At 29.6% G+C, this 15,116-nt stretch overlaps 1 protein-coding gene across 2 annotated transcripts; it reads left to right on the plus strand.

Moving 5' to 3' along the window:
• The first annotated feature begins 7,740 nt into the window (after window positions 1–7,740).
• Window positions 7,741–10,163, plus strand: LOC111680641 (protein farnesyltransferase/geranylgeranyltransferase type-1 subunit alpha). 2 transcript variants are annotated; one of them, XM_046956581.1, is made up of 4 exons: window positions 7,741–7,894; window positions 7,957–8,096; window positions 8,179–8,533; window positions 9,497–10,163. In XM_046956581.1, the coding sequence occupies exons 2-4, from the start codon at window positions 7,961–7,963 to the stop codon at window positions 9,984–9,986; spliced, it is 981 nt and encodes a 326-aa protein (XP_046812537.1). In that variant the 5' UTR covers window positions 7,741–7,894; window positions 7,957–7,960; the 3' UTR covers window positions 9,987–10,163. The 2 variants fall into 2 exon arrangements, with proteins under 2 accessions (XP_046812537.1, XP_023298083.1); XM_023442315.2 differs by having other exon boundaries at window positions 7,750–8,096; window positions 9,497–10,162.
• The last annotated feature ends 4,953 nt before the right edge of the window (window positions 10,164–15,116 follow it).

Consider the following 15,116-nt stretch of genomic DNA (forward strand, 5'->3'; position numbering starts at 1 on the left):
CAAAAACTCTAAAATAGTCGGAAAAACTCGAAAAAAGTCAAAAAATAGTCGGAAAAAAGTAGAAAGAAGTCGAAAATAGTCGAAAATAGTCAAAAAGTCGAAAAAATCGAAAAGTCGAAAAAAGTCGGAAAAATTCGAAAAAAGTCGAAAAAGTCGAAAAGTCGACTATTTATAAAATACTTAGTCTAAAAGTCGACTTTTATTTAAATGAAAAAAGTCGAAAAGTTGATAAATCGACTTTTCATAAAATGCAAAAAGTCGAAAAGTCGACTTTTAACTAAATGAAAAAAGTCAAAAATTCGAAAAAAGTCAAAAAATTGTGGGGAAAAAATAGAAAGAAGTCGAAAATAGTCAAAAAGTCGAAAAAATCGAAAAGTCGAAAAGTCGACTATTTATAAAGTCGAAAAGTCGACTTTTAATAAAATGAAAAAAGTCGAAAAGTTCAAAAGTCGACCCTTCATAAAATGCTAAAAGTCGACTTTTAACTAAATGAAAAAAGTCAAAAAGTCGACTTTTCGTTTCAACTGTAGAACCCTATATTCAATCCAATTGAGCATACTATTGTGAAAACTATAAGGTGGACTATAGTCAATACTAAAGACCAGATAATAATGAATGCTACAATCATTTATTTATTTATAAATTTCATTTTTACTCTGCTACAGCTTTTTGATATGCCACCCTAATATATAAAAAATAAACACTTTGTAACCACAAATCGACATATAAAATGATAATGAAATTTATTTTGTTTGTAAAATTTTCACTCTCATTTTGTTGTTCGTGTAAATTTTATTATTGACCGGTGTATGAAAAATAGTTTTTCCTTTTTCTTTTCTTAATTATACTTATTTAATTATAAAATGTTCATAACGTTAAATTATTTTTTACAAGTGTTCTAGCTTAAAAATGTTTGAATGTTGTTAATAAAACAAATTTTGTTTAAATTCAAATATTCAAACTAAATTTTTCGAGTTATACCAGTCTTGAGGTAAATGTTTTAAATAGTATGGACATAAAGAAAAATTAATGTATGTTTTGGTGGCGTTGCACTTGATTTGTTATATTGTAAGTATTTGTGTAGTATCCTTGGTGATTGCTTAACCACTTATAGCTTGTTTACACCTTCTTTTTACACTTACAAAGCGTACACATATGTTATAAACAGGGAAACCAAAATATGCAAATGCATGTTTTTTGTGGTGCGTCGTATGGACTCATGGATAAGATATTTACACGTTTCAGACCAATTTGAGAATTTTGGCATCGATTTGTTAGAGCATATTTTTGCATATTTTACCCATAAGAGCATAATTTTGCATGATTTGACTTTTTATCATTGTTTATTTAGGGGTTAGAGGGAGATGGTTAGATGGGTACTTACGCGGGAATTAGGAGGAAGGGTAAATAAGAAAGGCTTGGGATTTTTTTTGTAAAACGTTATAATAGATGAAGAAAAGCAACAACTAATAAAAACACTTAGAAGTGAAATAAAACAGATAAAAAATGAATTAGGAGGACTAGATGCGAACATAGATCCTGAACCGAAGCTTTTGCCTAAGTTGCCCATAAATACTCTAGAGGATTTGAAGAATTTTGATGAAAAACTGCCATTAGACTCTGATCTAAAAACTGAATTCGTAAGTAGAGTTTAAATCTGTTATTACTAAAGTTATTTTATTTAAAAACAAAAAACATTACAGATAAAATTTTTAAAAGATTTTCTGGCCACAATTTTATAGTATTTTTGAGAGCCGGTTTAAGGGCTATAGTAACAGATGAATTGGCGATAAATTTGACTTGGCGCGGAACCCAAGAAAAACCCAGCATACAATGTTTTACAACTTTTGTGCTTTTAAGAGGTTTAATAAAAAAACAAACATTAAATCAATTTAATATTTTTCAAACAATTATATCCTTTTTTTCTAAACAGAAATCTGTCTTTCAAAATATCCTGAAGCAAATCATACGGAAATCAATCGCATATGCCAACAACATTTTCTACACGCTAGAGATAGAGTTGGTCGAAAAAATAAGGGCAATGGTTCTCCAAAGACATCCACAACACCCACATTTTCTGGCTCTAGTCGTAAAGTTAGACCCATTACACCGGTTAATTTAGATCCAGTTTCCTCTTCACCTTTAGCAGATACTAATCTTTTAGATTCAGATTCTGCACCACCTTCACCAGAAACTATTCTATTTAATCCACTTCCCATGCAACCTTCAAAAACAGAAGTCAGTTTACCTAAGCTGCCCTTTAAAACCCTGCAAAGTTTAGAAGAATTCGATGACCAACTGCTGGACAATAAAAAATTAGAAAAGCTCTTGGTAAGGTTAAGTTTTCTAAAATGAAAACTTTATTTTTGTAATTAAATCTTTTGCAGAAACAATATATAAATAAAATCAGTGGCAGAGATCATGCTAAATTTATACGTGGCGCATATAAGGCTATATTAATTGATGAGGTGGCTACTAAACTATCCTGGCGCGGCACCAAAGAAAAGCAAAGTATTCAAGAATTTAATATTTTTCTGGTTATAAGAGGTTGTATATATAGTATGTTAGAAGTGAGTAATATGTTTAAAGTTTTTGTTATTTTTTTCAGATTTATGTTATGCCAGATATCCTAAAATAACAAATTCGGATATTAACAAAGTTTGTCATCAGCATTTTCTACATGCCAAAGATCGGCTTAAAAAGAGAGCTAATGTTTCAATTTAATAATAAGTTTATTCATTAATAGAAATTTATTAGTTTTAAGGAGTTTTTTTTTTAACAAATATGACGTATTTCCTTAATTAAAAATTTAATTTACAAGAAATCATAGAGAAATTTTTATTTCGGTTGCCATCTAGGATTAACTGAGGACCCATAGATGGGGACTTTTTGGTACTTTTTCGTTCTTCAAAAGGTACAAAAGGCTTTAAACACATCATGGTGAAGGGTATATAAGATTCGGCACTGCCGAATATAGAACTCTTACTTGTTTTAACTACGTTTAGTTTTTAAATTTTCAACGATTTTAAATAAAAACGGAAAACAACATGTATTTTGTTTTTGTACTAAAATCAGACTAATGTTAAATATTACATACGAAATGTAAACAAATAACATTCTTAACATGTACCCAAATAACAACTCTACACAAAAATAATCAGGTACTTTATTGCAGTCACCTTACTTTATTATGCCATTAGTCATAGGGTTCTATAGTTGAAACAAAAAGTCAACTTTTCGACTTTTTGCATTTTATGAAAAGTCGACATTTCGACTTTTTGCATTTTATGAAAAGTCGACTTTTTGCATTTAGTTAAAAGTCGATTTGTTGACTTTTTTCAACTAATTAAAAGTCGATTTTCGACTTTTAATATTTTATAAATAGTCGACTTTTCAACTTTTTCCGATTTTTCGACTTTTTTCGACTGTTTCCGACTTTTTCCGACTTTTCGACTACTTTCGACTTTTGACTTTTTTCGACTATTTTCGACTTTTTCCGACCAGAGTTAAAAATTTATAAAGTTGCCAGAAGCGTAAATTTATAATGTTGCCATTTAACATTTTATTATTATTATTTATTATTATTATTAATAAAAATTTTATTTATATTTTTTCTATTTGTTGCAATTTTTTGAGTTTTTTCGACTTCTTCCTATTTTCGACTTTTCGACTTTTTTCGACTCTTTCCGACTTTTCGACCTTTTTCGACTTTTATTTACAAAGTCGACTTTTCGACTTTTTTCATAGACGATAGTCGAGTTATCGACTTTTTGGAACAAAATAGTCGACTTCGACTTTTCGACTTTTTTCGACAAAAAGTCGATTATTCGAAAGTCGATTTATAGAACCCTACAGCTGACACATACAGAGCTGTGTTTAGTTTGTTTATTTCAATAGTTAAGGCTGCCAGATGTCTGTAGAAACTAATGTTCGTTAATATTTATTTGGCGGTTTATTTTTGAAAAATATATAGAGGTTTATTATATCACATGAAACACTATGAAAATAGCAAATAAGCATTGACGTGAAAAATAAGTTCAATTCATAGGAATTATTTACCTTAGATGTTTTCAACAGAAAAAACATTTCCAATAAATATGTATAGGATTTGATATATAATATTCAGAAAAGGTATTTAAGAGAACTAAAAACTTGTCAGTAAATATCTTCCTTTGGTGATAAGTGGAATAATGCCAAATTTTAGCAAATTATCGTAAAAATTTGTAGTCTTTTTAGTCTTACAATTTTTATAAGTCTCACAGGGAATAAATTAAATTATTTTCAGCTGATTGGTGTGCTTTAAGGTGGATATACGACCGATATTTGTAATCATTACAAACAGCTGCATATAACCATATCGACCCCAATTTTGTGGTGTAGGATATAAAAACCATTCCTTATGGAACCTACATTATAAATAGTGTTGTTATCTTATTAAAAATATGTTTATTTTCTATTTCTATATCGCCTTTGGTTGACAATTCTATTAAGGGACAAAAATAAATCCTCCACCCGAGTTAAAATTAAATTTAGAAATGATAAATGAATAAGCGACACAAAACGTTAGAAAATTAATAGATTTCTAAGATAAAAAACTAAGTTTATTAAACCTGTTCTTTAAAATGTTTTTCGATCCGGCTTTATATTTGTCTTAAATTGTTTATAACCCTATTTTTAAGGGCTGTTTTAATGTTTATACATATGTATATTTATAACCAGGGAAACCGAAAACATGCTCTAAAAAAAGTGTTTTAAGCGCTTTAAATATGCCGTAAAAAACTCAAAATATGTTCTTAAAATTTAAAATATATGCTCCAAAAATAAAATTTTTTATTATTTTTTAACATTGAAAAGCTCAAAAAGACTGAAATTGTAATGAAATAATAAATGTTTAATGTCATATTCTATATCCTACAACATTTTTTTATAAATGTTTCATCATGTTCAGATAACCAATAAATAACATGGAACCATTTGGTCCCCAAAAAAACATATGTTTTATGTCCGATTTAAAATATAATACTTTATTGAATATAAAACTATAACATTACGAATTTTTTTTTCAAAATTGTAAAATAGGCTAAAAAATTAAAAAAAAATAAAAAAATAGAATTTTATTTTTTTTAAATAAAGTTTTGAAAAAAATTAAAAATGTATAAAAACGAAAAAAGGCGAAAACATCAAAATATGCACTAAAAGAGTAAAATATGCTCTAAAAACTCGAAAATATGCCTTAAATATGATTGTTCACATCAGTGAACACATAACACTGTCCATCCCTGACGTCATTTAATACCCACACATAACTGCAGCTAACTTCATCTACATATGAACGTCAGCTGCAGCTTTGTTATTATTTTTTATTAAGTTTTTTGTTTTTTAACGAGTAGTGAAATTTTTAATTAAATAATAACTTTGTGTTGCTAATATTGTTTCTTATTTTTATTGTTCTTTATTTATGTTTTTGTTGCTTACAATTCTTTGCAGTGGACTGTTTGTAATTTTATTTTAGTTTAAGCAAAAACAAAAATATTTAAATGAAGAGAACAACACACAGTATTCTTATTTATTTTTACACTCGAGAAAAATATCAGCACAAGTTTTCACAATTTTTAAATTTAATAAAAATTTCACTGTGATTAAATTTTTCTTTAAGTATCACTTGAGTAAATAAAGTAATTTATTTGAGTAAATAAATTACTTTTATTTAAGCAGAAAAATAAATTTATTGCACTTTAATATTGTCCAATCTTGGACACTATTTTATTATTATTATTATTTTTATTATTACTATAATGAATTGCCCTTTTTTGAATTGTTTACTTTTTTCTTTATTTTATATTATTACTCTTTCCAATTAAATTGAATTGAATTTTCATGAACTGCATTACCGTAATATTATAAATCTATCAGTGTTAAGTAAAGCCTTTATAGTACAAACAAGTAAGAGTTCTATATTCGGCTGTGCCGAATCTTATATACCCTTCACCATGATGTGTTTAAAGCCTTTTGTACCTTTTGAAGAACGAAAAAGTACCAAAAAGTCCCCATCTATGGGTCCTCAGTTAATCCCGGCCATACAAACTTAATTACATGTTCCTAGGTTCAATATTGTAGAAATTGTAAAAAGTACCTTTTGAAGAACGAAAAAGTACCAAGAAGTCCCCTTTTACTGGTTCTCACTTAATCCGGGATATACGAACTTAATAACATGTTTTTAGGTTCAATATTATAGAAATTTCAAAAAGTACCTTTTGAAGAATGAAAAAGTACCAAAAAGTACCCTTTCATGGGTCCTCACTTAATCCTGGCCATACATACTTAATTACATGTTTCTAGGTTTAATATCGTAGAAATTGCAAAAAGTACCTTTTGAAAAACGAAAATGTACCAATAAGTCCCCTTTTATGGGTCCTTACTTAATCCGGGCCATACATACATAATTACATGTTTCTAGGTTTAATATCGTAGAAATTGCAAAAAGTACCTTTTGAAAAACGAAAAAGTACCAAAAAGTCCCCTTGTATGGGTCCTCACTTAATCCGGGCCATACATACTTAATTACATGTTTCTAGGTTCAATATTGTAGAAATTGCAAAAAGTACCTTTTGAAGAACGAAAAAGTACCAAAAAGTCCCCTTTTATGGGTCCTCACTTAATCCGGGCCATACATACTTAATTAAATGTTTCTAGGTTCAATAATGTAGAAATTGCAAAAAGTACCTTTTGAACAACGAAAAAGTCCCCTTTTATGGGTTCTCACTTAATCCGGGCCATACATACTTAATTACATGTTTCTAGGTTCAATATTGTAGAAATTGCAAAAAGTACCTTTTGAAAAACGAAAAAGTACCAAAAAGTCCCCTTTTATGGGTCCTCACTTAATCCGGGCCATACATACTTAATTACATGTTTCTAGGTTCAATATTGTAGAAATTGCAAAAAGTACCTTTTGAAAAACGAAAAAGTACCAAAAACTCCCCTTGTTTGGGTCCTCACTTAATCCGGGCCATGCATACTTAATTTCATGTTTCTAGGTTCAATATTATAGAAATTTCAAAAAATACCTTTTGAAGAACGAAAAAGTACCAGAAAGTCCCCTTTTATAGGTTCTCACTTAATCCAGGCTCTACATACTTAATTTCATATTTATAGCCAATAACAAAACATTAGTGCTGCTCTCGCTCTGCTACTCTTGCTCTGCTGCTCTTGCTCTGCTTTGCTTTCATTTTGTTTAAATTACAATAACAATATTTACCGTATTGTTATGTATTTTGTTTTTGTTTTTTGCAGTTTCTGTCTGAGAATGAATAAAAAATCTAAATTTTATATGAAATTTTCAGAGGTTGTCTCGGTTTTTTGCTCATATCTCCGTTATTTATGGACCGATTTTGCTGATTTTAAATAGCGTTCTTGCCGGTCGTATGTCTGACAGAATTATGGAAGATTCGGATCTCGCAGATATCTGGGGTCTTCTAAAAACTGATTTCAACAAACATACAGACAGACGGACAGACAGACAGACAGACGGACATGGCTTAATCATCTCCGCTACCTATAAGGATCCAGAATATATATACTTTATAGGGTCGGAAAATTATATTATAGAAATTACAAACGGAATGACAAACTTATATATACCCTTCTCACGAAGGTGAAGGGTATAAAAACATTCACAATTTTAAGCCGCCGCTGACATATTTAGTGTCAGTCATCGCCGTCGTTAATATGTTTCGGCGCAGAACTCTGGTCAGCTGGTCAGTGAAAAAAAGAATGTAATAAAAAAGCCGCAGAATTGTAGAAAAATCGGTGAAAGCAATTAATATTTTTTATATTTTAAAGCTAAAACAACATTAAAAGACGCTTGTTGTTGTAAAAATAAATAAAGTAAAAGGTAACTTCAAAGATTCCATTGAAATATACACATAAACGCTAACACACACAAAACACCATCAGTACAATGAGTGATAGTTCCGATGAAGAGTGGGCTGCTGAGTGGATACCTTATAGCCAGCGTAATGAATGGGCCGATGTTACGCCCATAGCGCAAGATGATGGAGAAAATCCAGTGGTGGCTATAGCCTATAGTGCCAAGTGTAAGTAATTTCTTTATATTTGTTTTATAAGTTTGGCATTAATAAACTTCTTGCCGCCTTGTATTTATTTGTTTTATTATAGTTCGTGAGGTGTTCGACTATTTTCGTGCCATATTGGCGCGTCAAGAAAAGTCCGCACGAGCTTTGGATTTAACCACCGATGCTTTGCGTTTAAATCCGGCTAATTATACTGTATGGCAATATCGTCGTGATATCTTGCGTGCTCTGGGCAGTGACTTGAATGAGGAACTTAACTATATCGAAGATGTTATAACGGAAAATGCCAAAAACTATCAGGTTTGGCATCATCGTCGTGTTATTGTTGAAATGATGAATGATCCTTCCAAAGAATTGGATTTAACCGAGATGGCTTTACGTACGGATGCTAAAAATTATCATGCCTGGCAGCATCGACAATGGGCCATAAAAACATACAAGTAAGTAGTACGAAAAAGATATTATTAAGAAAATGTTTATTTAACAAAAAAAATTATTTACGATGACAATCATGATAACTGATAATGACTCACTTAAGTACAGAATACATTTTTAATGTCATTGACTAAAGTAGTCGTACTAAAAGCATTTCTTTAATTAAAACATGAAAATTTAAATATGACAGATTAAAATCTGAAAAGATATCTACGTGAGATAAGAAGCGCTATTTTATTAAGATTTTGTGAATAATTTATTGCAACTGTGGCTAGTTAAAGGCACATACTTTTGAAAAATTTAATTTTAGTTAAGTTTAGTTAAGTTAAGGGTTAATTGAATTGCCATCATGTTTGCTGGTAACCATTTCATTAATGTTATCAGGGCCTTCGTTAGTGTCGTGTTCATTGTCCCTGTGATGAGGATTACAATGTTACTTAGGGTGCGTTCTATGGCTGCATAGTAAAAAACATTTTCCAACGACACAATAACAGCATAAAATCATATGGATTTAATAAATGTCCATAATAAACCTTTAGGGTTAAAACTTTAGTTGGTACTAATCGCTCTCTTAAAAGCATATAGAGCTTATCCTATACTTATTTATCCTATTCTACAGATTTGGAAGATAGTTTATAGTCCAAGGTACTTCACAAGATCAGTAAGTCTTATTCTATTTAACTTTGGAGTCATAAATATTGGTAATAACTCCTATTTCTGATCAAAAATATAATTTTCTCTAGAGATTTTCTTAGGAGGAGGCATGTTTTTCTTTTTTGTCGATTATTTGCTTAAAGGATTACAAGCAAGGATTAGTCAGTTAAAAGTGTTCAAAATGCAAAAAATCTTAATAAAAAAAAAAATTCACAAACATCAATCAACATTCCCATGGACCTGGACGTACAAAAAATATCACAATCATTAAAAAAAAACGAAAAAAAATCTAAAAATTCAAATTACTCTTCCAGCCTATACGACGATGAGTTAGCCTTTGTCGATCGTCTTATATCCGAAGATATACGTAATAATTCCGCCTGGAATCAACGTTTCTTTGTACTTAAACACTTTGGTTTTACAGCCGATAGAATACAGAGTGAATTACAGTACACTATGAATCGTATACGTATTGTTAAGAACAACGAAAGTGCATGGAATTATCTTAAAGGTCTTCTGCGACAAAGTGAAAGTGGTTCTTTAAATCATTTTCCTGAAGTTATTGCATTTTGTGAGGAACTTTATAATAGTAATTCACGGTCACCTTATCTATTGGCATTTCTAATTGATGCCTACATGGAGAAATGTTTAAAGAGCTGTCAAATGGAGGAAAAGGAAACACTATCACGTAAGGTTTACAATCTATGTGATGATATGTCGAAGAAACATGATGTTATCAGACGTAAATATTGGCAATATGTGGCAGATGAATTGAAAGGAAAAATGGATTCGAAACAGCTGTAAAATTTTAATCGCTATTAGTTGCTGTAAAAAGATTTAAAAATGTTTTTTGTTTTTTTTTTATTTTGAGATGAATATTTACTTAAAAAGTTAACTTTAGTTTTAAGTTACTCTTATTTTTATTATAATTTTTTCAACATTGTCTTTCTAAATGTCTTATGTATTATTACTATTTTTTTTTGCTTAAATATGTGCAGTTATTGTCGTATTTTTCTAAAATAAAATTTTATGAATCTATTTGCAAAATGAAATTTTCTATATAAGTCAGGAAGGTAATTTCTATAATATGTATAGTTTGCAGTTGTTGTAACAAGTTGTCTGTAACTGGATTTTCTTCCCAGGGGAAAAACTTAGACAATTAAGAATCGGTTCGTTCCGGAGCGGAGATTTAATTGTCGTGGGAACGTAGTTTTCAGTTTTATGTTTGCTGAAATCAATTTTCTGAAGACTCTAGATATCTTAGAGATCTAAATCTTTTACAAATCTTTATAAAACAAAATAAAGACAAAAGCAAAAATCCGAAATGAAATTAAGAGTGTAGAGCAGGTATAGAAAATTCAGTACTTTCTATACCCTACACAAATATAGTGGTGATTGTATTATGCGTTTGTGTTGATGTTTTTAACAGCCAAACTTAAAGTATATCAATAGGATCAGAATCACTTTCTGAGTCGATTTAGCTATGTCCGTCAGTGTGTCCATGTATAGCTAGTGCGCACCCTACAGGTCGGAATTGATAAGATAATTTGATGAAATTTGGCACATACTTCTATTTTAATCCAAGGATGGGTGAAATCGGTTGTTGTTGTAACAGCTCGACTGTGGCCGATAGTTCTTTCCTGGGTAAAAACTTTCGATTGATACAGCTGTCGCTGGGTTGACAATCTTTGGCCGAGTATGACTCGGGTCGTTCCGGAGTTAAGATTCAATTGTCGTGGTAACGGGTGAAATCGGTCTACTATTTCGCCTCCTCCTAGCCCCCATACAACCGTACTCCCGAATAGGACTTTTGGGCTCATAATTATGTTAAATGATCTAGTAGTATGTCATGTTTTTTTATAGAAGTTTTAATGACACTGCCAATTTTTCCCTTTCAAGAAATGACTTGAGGGTCAAAATTTAGTAGGACATGAAAGTGATCATAGAATTTGCTTGTTTTCGCTGAATCTCTTATCGTTTTCGAGAAAAACGGAATTTTATATTTTTACTTAAAATATCGCTTTTTAAAAGGAAATTAAACTGGTTACAAACTTTGTTTGTTTTTGCTGTATCTCTTATAGTTTGTAACGGACCTTTTTTAATTTCACTCAAAAAAATTTTAAGTGATTAAAAGTTTTTTTATCCACCATAAAAAGAGGGGGTATATTGAATTTGTCATTCCGTTTGTAACACATCGAAATATTCATCATAGATCCACAAAAGTATATATATACTCGGGGTTCTTATTAAATTCCAAGATGATCTAGTCATGTCTGTCCGTCAGTCCGTCGAACGAAAAGAGCTATAGGGAAATTTTACACAAGTATTCCCTATAGGTAAGGTTTGTTTGGTATTGAAAGTTGGCATTATCGGTCCACTTTTTCGTGTAGCCCCACTCAAGTCGCACCCCCACCTATTTCTCTACAGAATTTTATGAGAATCGATAATTGACCCTACTCCCTATAGGGCCGCATTCATAAATTGACTTTAACGCACATTACTGGCTTAAAAAGGCGAGTAATAGCTATGAAATGCGATACACAGAAGTAAGTTTCTTACAAGCCAAAAACTCATAACAATATTAACCTTACGTTTATAGGAGAGCATTTCATTTACCGCGAACGGTTTGATGGTGGGTATATAAGATTCGGCATAGTCGTATATAACACTCTTTTTTAATGTTTCTTTTTCATAGGTTTACAATATTTTCGAATAAATTCGAATTCTGTAGAAGCGCAAATTTTAAATTTCATTCGTTTAGCTCTTACAGATTCTCATTCAATCATAAAAATTTTTCAATTAGTACTTTTTGGCTTTTTAGCAATATTGAACCTACAGTCGAAATTTAGGTCTGGGTTGAGGAACAACTCTGGAGTCATCGCGATTATATTTTAAACGCGTTCAAGGTTGTGTTTGTTGCTTGGCTTTCGACAGTTTTGCGTCTCGCTCGCACTGGTGTAGTGTATTACTTCATATAACTGTTCAAAGTTATATATTGTCTACATTAACCTAATGTTTTCGTATAACCTCAAGTGAGGTTATGTTATGAGCTTGGTGGAGACCATAGAAGGCCATGTCCGTCTGTCTGTCTGTTGAAAGTACGATAGAGTCTAAATGGAAGTAGCTAGTGAGCTAAAATTTTGCACAAATACTTTTAGTTGATGCAGTTTTAGAAAATTAATTTATCGCTAAAAGTAAAAAAAAAAAATACTGCCTAAAAAAAGCATCATGTTTCATAGGAAACTTAATCTCTTTGTAAAATTTTATAAGGATAGGACCATAATTGACTCTACCACCAATATAGGGTTATCTTCAGAAAATTATTTTGATGCACATCTAGAATCAGCTAGAGCGTTGAAACTCCACATGAATACATTTTATAGGAACTGAAATTTTTTCGTAAAATTTTATAAAGATCCATAACCTCCATATACGATCCATTTTAGAAAAAGGCTTTTATACTCATAACTGACCTTAAGAAGCATATATAACAATAAAATTTGACTTAAAAAGGTTAGGAGCTAAAAACATTTTCTTACATTTCAGGATGATAGGTCCATAATTGGTCCTATCTTTCATATAAGGGGACCTTATCAGAAAATGACTTTAATGCTCAGTACTACAAGTGTAGCGATGAGAGAGACAAAACCTCTCGACTAAATTTTTTTAAGGATTATTCCAAAAATGACCCTACCTCTTATAAGGTCCCATTTTAGAAAATGACTTTAATTTGAAAATTCAATATAGATATTATAAATGAGAAAATTGCTTTGATAATGTACTGAAAAAGTCCTTAAGAAGATATGATTTTAAAACAGGTTTGTCATAGGAGGGATGTTCTTTTTATTTAATTCTAAATTCATTCAAGTCATTCCCAGGAACGGTTTGAAGTACTTCGTTTTTTTGTTTGTTGCTAGGTACTTGTTTGTCAAGTTCTTGCCATTTCATGATAAACTTTGCTTATTTAAAAAAAAAATGGATTATTTTCGCTTATTTGGACGTCAATAAACATCACTTCAAAGAGGGTAAAAAATCACTTTGAAGTTGTGATAAATATTATTCTTTTGAAAGTACTTCGTTTTTTTGTTTGCTGCATACTTTTTTGTCAAGTTCTTGTCATGTCATGATTAATTTGCTTAATTAAAAAAATTATTCTTTTAGACGTCAATAAACATCACTTCCACAGAATGTAAAAAGATCACTTAGTTTTACTTTTGAAGTGGTGAAAAATGTTATTCTTTTGGAAGTACTTCGTTTTTTTTTGCTGCGTAATTGTTTGTCATGTTCTTGTCATGTCATGATTACCTACTTTGCTTAATTAAAACAACGGATTCTTTTCGCTTCTATGGACGCCAATAAACATCACTTCCACAAAAGGTAAAAAAATATCTAAGTTTTACTTTTGAAGTGGTGATAAATGTTATTCTTTTGGAAGTACTTCGTTTTTTTTTTGCTGAGTACTTGTTTGTCAAGTTCCTGTCATGTCATGATTAATTAAAAAGAATGGATTCTTTTCACTTCTTTGAACGTCAATAAACATCACTTCCACAGAAGGTAAAAAGAAGACCTAGTTTTACTTTTGAATTGGTGATAAATGTTATTCTTTTGAAAGTACTTCGTTTTTTGCTGGCTACTTGTTTTTTCAAGTTCTTGTCATGTCATGATTACTTTGCTTACCTTTCACTATAAATAAATAAAACTCTAGAAATCTTATAAACCAATTATGTTCTTCATACCAATGTTTTTTCATTTTTAATATTTTATTTTTTTTTCTTGTAATATTTTTCATTTTGTTTTTGTTTAGTTCTTGCATACATAGTTTGTTTTAAGAGGTTTCTTCTTTTTTGTTTAGATTTTTTTTTTAAATCATTTAATTCAGCTTTCTTTTGATTTTTGCGTATATATTTTTTTTATTTTGTTCATTTTATTATTATTTTTTTTCAAAGTGTGTTTGTTTAAACATTTTTTTTTAAATATTTTTTTTTGGTGTGTTTATTAAATATTTTTTTTTGTTTTTGGTTTTAATAAAATATTTGAGTTTTTTTTTTCATCGCTTAACTTAAAGCAGAAGAAGACTTTAAATATTAATAAAAAAAAGTTAATTATTTGTTGTTTGTTTTTTTTTTTGGTAGTTCTTTCTTTTAAAGAATTTGTTTTTCTGGTTTGTTGTTGACAATTTTGTGTGAGTATGTGTGTGTGTAAATATAGATAAAATTTAATTATAATAATAATAATAATAAATATAGTATTTGGGCAAAAAGCTTCAAATTGTTATAAAAAAGAATCCTACAAAGACATTTTTAATGTCTTTTGTTTAAGTATAAGGTTTTGTTTTTTAATTTTTTATATTTAAAAAAATTTTTATTAAATTAAAGGATAGACAAAAGTGTATTTTTATACTTTTTGTTGTTTTATTAGGAAAACTAAGATTTAATTAATGTTAGAAAATTTTGGTTTTCTTTTTGTTTTTATAATTAAATTATTAAAAAAAATATTTGGAAATGTAACTAATTTTGTTTTAAATTAACGTTTTGTTTTTTTTTAGTTTTAGCTAATGAAATGTCTGATGGTAATAGATGATGATAAAATGTTGTTACTTTTTCTTGGAAATAGTTTTCTTAGAGCATGCCTTTAAAAGTATGTTAACTTAATGAGAGTTTTTGTTTGGTTTTAAGTGTAGTATACGTTATACTAAAAAAATACAATTAATAATTATTATATATAGGCGTTTTAAATGTTTTATTGTTTGAAAAAAAAAAACTAAAATGGTAATGTAAGTTTGCAGTTATTGAAAAGAGTGTAATCGTTTTAAACAACTAGATTAGTAATTTTATAAGTTTATTTCTCTTTTTTTTTTTGAACATAAGTCATGTTTCCTTTAAGGAAATGAAAAATAAAAAATTACACTGCTTACAATAGCTGCTTAAAGGGAAA

This window comes from Lucilia cuprina, chromosome 2, assembly GCF_022045245.1.
Source record: "Lucilia cuprina isolate Lc7/37 chromosome 2, ASM2204524v1, whole genome shotgun sequence".
Taxonomy (NCBI): Eukaryota; Metazoa; Arthropoda; class Insecta; order Diptera; family Calliphoridae; genus Lucilia; species Lucilia cuprina.